The sequence below is a fragment of the Montipora capricornis genome, chromosome 10 (genome assembly GCF_036669925.1).
Source record: "Montipora capricornis isolate CH-2021 chromosome 10, ASM3666992v2, whole genome shotgun sequence".
Lineage (NCBI taxonomy): Eukaryota > Metazoa > Cnidaria > Anthozoa > Scleractinia > Acroporidae > Montipora > Montipora capricornis.
Genome location: NC_090892.1, coordinates 56,078,709 through 56,086,208, shown reverse-complemented (window position 1 = coordinate 56,086,208; position 7,500 = coordinate 56,078,709). Strand labels below are relative to the sequence as shown.

General features: G+C 36.7%; 2 protein-coding genes across 3 annotated transcripts in view; one reads left to right on the top strand and one right to left on the bottom strand.

The window, feature by feature from the left end:
- Positions 1-7,500, bottom strand: part of LOC138021749 (protein mono-ADP-ribosyltransferase PARP14-like) — a 98,353-nt gene that overhangs the window by 49,090 nt on the left and 41,763 nt on the right. The window lies entirely within an intron of this gene.
- Positions 1-7,500, top strand: part of LOC138021762 (uncharacterized) — a 55,039-nt gene that overhangs the window by 14,730 nt on the left and 32,809 nt on the right. The window contains exon 4 of one of the 2 annotated variants that reach the window (XM_068868763.1): positions 4,697-4,717. The exons of the other annotated variant lie outside the window; for it this stretch is intronic. Coding sequence (XP_068724864.1) covers positions 4,697-4,702 — 6 coding nt within the window. The 3' untranslated portion in view covers positions 4,703-4,717. Of the gene's footprint in view, positions 1-4,696; positions 4,718-7,500 lie in introns of those variants that run through there. 2 annotated transcript variants of the gene reach the window in all.

The window sequence follows — 7,500 nt, the reverse complement described above, 5'->3', positions numbered from 1 at the left end:
ATTTAAAAGCTTTTTAAACGGTGCTTACCACGGACAAGGGAACTTTTGTAACCTCCTTGCCATGAAAAAGGGTCACAGTCCCTTTGATTTTAAAGTGATTCGTTGAGCGTCGTTCTGCAAGGGGATCAGTGTTTAAGGTATCTACTGAAAAGTTGTTGTGCCTTACCATCTAAAACTGGGCGAATTATAGCGAAAGGAGAAAAAAGTTACAAAAGTGCCCCACGATGCCTATGGAGAGAGAGAGAGAGAGAGAGAGAGAGAGAGAGAGAGAGAGAGAGAGAGAGAGAGAGAGAGAGAGAGAGAGAGAGCCATAGGCATGGGCACTTTTGTAACGTAAAACGGGCACTTTCGTAACGAAAAAAGGGCACTTTTGTAACATAGGGAACTTTCGTAACCTTGGTAGTGCACTTTTGTCACATTTCACAGGGCACTTTTGTAACTAACGGGCACTTTGTAACGAAAAGGGCACTTTCGTAGCGGAAAAAAGGAACTTTTGTAACGATGGTTTTCAACTTATTTCGGACGCTCGTCCACTTTTCTCCGCAACATGTTTGCTTCTTTATATATACATATCTATGCTTTACTCTTGTCATATAACCTGCTCTTTACAATTTTCGAATCAAGAATTAAGTTGTGTGACGTAAATAAACTATTTATTTCTTACATAAACTATTTGAAGTCTGTTTAATTGCAATGAACAGTTTCACAGTGATCACTTTCGTTTCTACACGCTCTACGCTAGAACAGCCAAATTTTTGGCATGAAACAAGACAAAGGCGTTGCTGGCTAGGGCCCTTTAATTAAGAAACCCAATTTAGTAGAGGTGAACGATCTAATAAATGAATCTCAGCATTATCTTACCAGGATCAACACCTGGTTTTACTCATCAGAAAAGCCCGTGTTCAGACATTTTTCATTTGCAGAAGCCCATATAACATGGGAACTGGAACCAAGAAACCATTTGTTCAATTATAAGGTTAATGATGACTACCAACTAAAAATAAAGTCATAAACTAACAATAAAGTCCTTGAACAGTCCGATTCAAAAGACTCTTTTGCTTCTAACAGAATTGCAACTATACACCATTTGCCCTCAGGACCCAAGATAAATTTTATTAGGGCCACTTTAAAGTATATAAGTTAACGAACAGACCTGAATTATTCTGAAAGTTTCAATTTCAGTGACTATCGACTGCACTATATGATTAAAGTATTTAATTTGCGTCACGATGAAAATGTATTGGGGTAAATGTATGCCTGTTTTAAAGCCTTTTAATCTGATTATTTTTTCGCTAAATTGGTAACACTTTCCAGCGTATTATACCCAAAAGAGGCGCTAATGAAATAAAGTTATTTGGCGTTCTCGCAATGAACAAGCAAATTTTAAAAAGGTGCAACTTAATGAACTTCACACCAAATACTAGTTGTCTCTAGCATAACTATGTAACATTATAACCTCAGAAAAGAAAGTATAAGTCTCATGATTTTTTGACTATTATCTGTGTTCAAGCAGGTTTTGAACTGCTAACACCTCGGAAACGATGACAATCTCAAAACGGTTCCATCAAGGAAACTATACTTCGGAACTTTCAACTTAAATTGCATGTACTTTTCAATCATTTTTGTTTTGGCCAAAGACAGAAGAAAAGAAAAAAGAAAAATTTTATACTTTCTTATGGCACATCTTATCACCTTAAATGAAGTGAAAACAAAACTAATGAGTAATCACGTTATCAAAAAAAGAAAGGTCACTACTAGTAATAAAGGTATCTGAAATCTGCCGAGAAATAGTTTCCAGTCATGTCCCTAGATGACTGATGTATGAAGCGCATCGACTGTAAAGCATGCTTAAGTGACATTCCTATAAGCGCTAAAAAGTCATACAGCAGAATAAGGCACATTCTTGTTATTTGGGTATTGCAATTGTCCTACAACAACAGCTACTTCTTGTACGCGGCTTTTTGCCGGTTTTCAAGTTCACTTACATTTAGCGAGATAAGTTTTTATAAACCCTTCGCTCACTGAACAGTTTTACAAATATTGGAGTTCTATGTCGCAAATAGTTGGTATTAATCGCTTACTAACCGAGCGCGAGGGCCAATGAATATTCTCCAGTACGGCCCGAGCAAGCTCGGTTAGTAAGTTGTTTATTGTATGGCATTCTGTTTCTGATAGTAAAATGCAGTTCCGGTGCAATCAATCTTTTTAGTTCTTTATCTTTTAGCTTTTCAATCCTTTTAGCTTCTTCAGGTAGTTTCACTGTGAAGAATGACAATATTCACAGTTTTTTTTCGCTGTTTTGGTTGCAAATTATGAATTTGCCGGCTTTGCTCCAAAACAAAAATACACGGCTTGGACCGTTTCCACGGAAATGGTCCGTACTGCAAAATCCCGACCGAGAAAGAACCAATCAGAGCGCTGGGATTTGCCCAAGACTGGCTTTGCCATATAATAATATAAATTATCCGCCTCGATGTATTCTCTTTGTTACTGTAACGAACATTAATACTCAAATTTTTTTTTTGTAACGCATAGGTCAGAAAAAAGCGAACTCTTTATTTTCCGTGTTATAATATATGTATAGTCTCCAAGGAGTACATCCATGTCGACTTTCATGGCTCCCGAGCAACTAAGTAGCTTAAGTGACATTGAGTTACTGTACCGTTTTATAACTCAGAGTGATTAAAATGAACATATGCATGATCTCTGTACAATGAGTAAATGCACTCAGCTAGATAATCTTAAGCACAGCGGATTGAGTAGCTCTCAATTATTCAGAGACTGAGTACAATGCGTAATTTTGAATAGTATGTCCGGTACGCCATATGAGCACAAATTTAGTACCTTTCAGTTACTCGGGGAATAAGTGAATGCGTTATTCTGCATCGTGGGCGCGTCAGACCATATGAGATCAAACTGAGTAGCTGTTAATTCCTCTGATTACTCAGAGTATTTTTAGTGAGCAGCATTCAAGTGTATCGAGTAACAGGAAAATTATCCATATCGTTAAGTATTTCATTTCACGCCTTTCTCTATGTAAGCGCGATACTACCCGGATGATTGGGCGGCTTTATAACTCCACTACAAGACATACACTCTCCTAAAAATTCATGCAATATTCAACAATAAAAACTTTCAACAATAATACATTGTCTCTTATATGATAAATTATCATTAAGCCTCCCTCACGCACGTACACGGCCTGCATCTCATTACGCGATTCAATCTCATTCTCGAGTAAATTAAGGCATGGGCCCCAACCTGGCCCCAAATTATTGCACATAAAAATAAATAAGGAAGTGGCCTAACTTCTGAAGGTTTAGTAATAACAAACAAGGACTTTCGCAGACTAATAATGTCACAAAAGTAGGTCATGTGACTCGTTACGGCCACAAAATTCAAAATAAAAGACGGCAACAGTTTATGCTAAAATTTATTTCACTTCCCTACTATTAGATTAGTCAAAATGGTAAAAGAAAACGAACTGTGAAAAATCGCTTTAGTTTTGGAAATATAAGGCATTTAGTACTAGTGCCCAGTCCCCTATGGAAAAGGACTTGTTTTTTCGAACATTTATTTAAAATTATCTTAAAATGTCCAAGAACAGAAATGATGTACCCAATACTATTAGCATCATCAAGGTAAATCCAGTGTTGCCGTTTAGCTGAGAAGATTTCTGTGTTAAAAATAACTTTGAAATGTGACGTGATAATATATCATCCTATATAGCAGTTAAGGTTTCACATCTTGTTGCTGCTAACGATGTGCCAATAGTTGGACCACTACCTCATTTATTTTCATAAAATAGATCTGGGCCCAGGCCTTAACTCACCGGAGTTAAATCAGGGCTACTGATCTTATATGAATAAAATTGATCTATCTATCCCTGGTAGACTGCTCACAGCTAGTCATATATTTGAAAAACAATTTATATTTTAGGTTTCAGACATCATTCATCATTGAAATTAATGGAAAAAAAGTTTTAATGCATATACCCTTAATTAGACTGCGCAAAGTGAAATGCGTCAAGGTAGTAAAAAGGTTTAAGAAGCTCTAGCTCCCTCCCGTTTTAAAGGTAAAATGTCAATTTTGGGTCACTTATTACTCTCATGTTACTAAACAATTTCATATAAATTATGTTTGCTTTCTCTCGAAAAATCATGCCAAAGTTAGCATTTGGAAGATATGGCAAATCGGTAACGTAACCGGTTTTTAGACATGGGTCCCTTAAAAAATTCGTAAAAAATTTGAATCTTTGTCTATTTTGGTCAAAACTGGTTTGTTACAATGACAGATAGTTACTCTAATTACTGCACATGATTTGTACAATATTGGTGAGATGTAACCTGGGAAATTAATTTTTCAAACTCGCTGTGTAAAAAAAGGGCTTTTTCCGAATCGTGAAACCTTTCATCGACATGAAAAGTCAAACACATACACGGCAAAATTTTGGAAACCCCAATTTCAGTTTTCTAAAGTGCCGTGGTAATCGAGAGAATGGTATGGCACATGAATGTTAATCCAATAGCTACAATTTGGCGGAAAAAGTAGAAAAATAGCTTTAAATTTTAACCTTACCACGACATAGGGCTACTTTGTAACCTCTTGAGCACTATTTTAGCCTTATTTCTGACAGATTAATGTGGTATTTACTGAAACTTGGCATGCAGTAAGCCCATGTATTTGTGCTTTCTAGGTATAAAATTCAGAATTTTCCACGCTGAACAAGCGGAGCTATTACGAAAAGAGAAAGATGTTACCAAAGTGCCTGATCATACCTATGGAGAGAGAGAGAGAGAGAGAGAGAGAGAGAGAGAGAGAGAGAGAGAGAGAGAGAGAGAAACGGTTATGAGTGCTTCCTGAGCCAACAAAGATGCCAACCAAAAGGATCACAAGGATTCACAGTCCTGATTCGGTAGATGATAAAAGTTATATCTACAAGTACATGGTACGGCTATGGGACGTAAAAATGCCTGTAGTTATGCGGACATAGCCATGGGGGAGATAGACCACAAGGCTAAACATTGTGGCCCTATCAAGCCCTCACAATGGTGGAGATATCGGGATGATATCTTTGACCTTTGGCAACAGGGCCCTGCTGCACTGAATTCCTTCACTGAGTACATTAATTCGCTGTACCCCACGATTAAATTTGAATTAGTTCATTCGGAAAGCAAACTTAATGTCCTAGATGTTACACTCCATTTAGTTGATTGTTTTATCCAAACAGATGTTTACTCTAAACCTACTGATAGCCATTTATATCTTCCTCCATCCAGTGCCCATCCTAAGCATGTTTTCAAGGGATTTCCGTTTGGGGTCGCTTTGAGACTGCGTAGAAATTGTTCTAAGGATTGTTTCCTCAACAAAAGGCTGAAGGAGTATAAGGGCTACCTAGTTGACCAGGGATATCCAGAAGAATTGGTCTCACGAGAATTTTCTAGAGCGGCGAGCATTCCTAGAAATTATTTACTCCAAGCCAAAGTCAGAGATTCCAAAAAGATTTTTCCTTTTGTTCTTACATATAACCCTAATTTACCGTCTATTAATGGGTTGATTAAAAAGCATTTTCATTTTTTGCTCTCATCGCCAAAACTTAAGGAGCTTTTTCCACCGAATTCCATAATTTCATCCTTTCGCAGGTCTAAGAACCTCAAGGAAATTCTGGCACCTTCTAAGTGTAGAAAGGGCTCACCAGAGTCGATTACATTGCCATCAGCGGGTTGTTTCACTTGTAACAAAACCAGATGCGAACTTTGTAAGAATTTCTTGGTCATCTCGCAAACCTTCTCGAGCGCACAAACGGGTAAAACATATTTTGTTCGGCAGAAACTCTCGTGCAATTCAGCGAATGTTATTTATTTGGTTCATTGCAAGAAGTGTAATCTCCAATATGTCGGTTCTACCACGACCGAATTTAAAGTTAGATTTAGAAATCACAAATCTTCTATGAAAACAAACAAAAAGACTTGCGAAGTTGCCTCACATTTTAACCGAACCCCACATGTGTTATCGGACTTTACATTTCAATGTATTGACCAAATTCAAAACAGTACGTCCGAGAACACTGAAAATTTACTCATCACCAAAGAAGCATACTGGAGTGCGCAGTTGTTTTCCCTTTCACCTTTCGGGTTGAATAAAAGACAAGAATTCCATTCAAAAAATCGCATCCACTATACTTGACTTTAGCGGACTTAGGGCAAGTTGTTGCATATTTCTTAAGGTGTTCTTAACACTGAATTTTTTTTAAAAAAAGTCCTTTTGTATGCTCTAGATAGTTATAAGTGTTAATTGTGGTTATTTCAGTGTTCAGGGGCCCCCTTCGGGGATTCCTATTGTTTTCTTTGAATTTCTTATGTAACCGGTTTTTATTCATTGCTGTAAAACCCTATTTAAGTTGTAGATTTTTCTACCGACTCTTTTGTAACTGAAGAAGGTCGAGAGACCGAAACGTTTTAAAGAATTTTAAATTTTTTTATAGTTTTTAAACCAAAAGTTGTCCATTTTCGGCTTCATTTTTAACCAGTTTGTCCACTCGATGTATTCCAACCGCACGTATTACATGACATATTATTGTGATTTTTTATAATTTTCTTGTAATTTTAAACATTTTACACCTTTTGGTTCATAGTTTTGTATAAATAGCGCAAGTTCAGTTGTACCAGGTATTTTTAGTTTTTAGTTGTTAGCGTGTACTGAAGAAACCCGAAGGGCGAAACGTTTACACGAGATTATAATATACCGGACCTGTGAGAAGTTCGCCAGCGACTCATTTTTTCATTCTTCCTATATATATATATAACTAACTGCAGACAGTACTGTTTCGGCCTTCTGGGCCTCATCAGTGCATATATATATATATATATATATATATATATATATATATATATATATATATATATATATATATATATATAGTTGCATATAAACTGGAGAGGAAGACAAAACTTCTCGAAGGTCCAGGAAATTTAATAAAAACGTTTCGGCCCTTCGGCCTTCGTCAGTTAAAAATGTTTTAAAATAGAGTACAAGTTAAAAGTCTAAGGGTAAAATGACCTAATTATTACAGCAGTGGAGACTATATAGTCTCTGAAAGACTAACAATGGCTATTGTAATGGAATACAATTAAGTAGTAAATTGTATGGTACAATACAAGCCAAAACTAAAGCTTAATCACTAAAACAAAAGTAATGATGTAATACTAAAACACTTTACCACACTGTAGTAAACCTACAGACATGCTCCAATGAATCCTGAGATTTCAACAGTGTTACTAGCAGCATCTACTGGAGTAGCAGTAATAAACATTGATGGTACCCACAGCATTAGCAATACCTAAAAATACAGGTGATGATGTGGAGGAAAATCCAGGTCCTACAATGTTTGACATCATTCATCCAACAACCACCGTGTCTGCTGACTCTAGTCAAGGAAATGAAGCAACCTTTGGTGTGAATGCTGGAAGCAATGTGTAGCAATGTCACATACTGCTATGA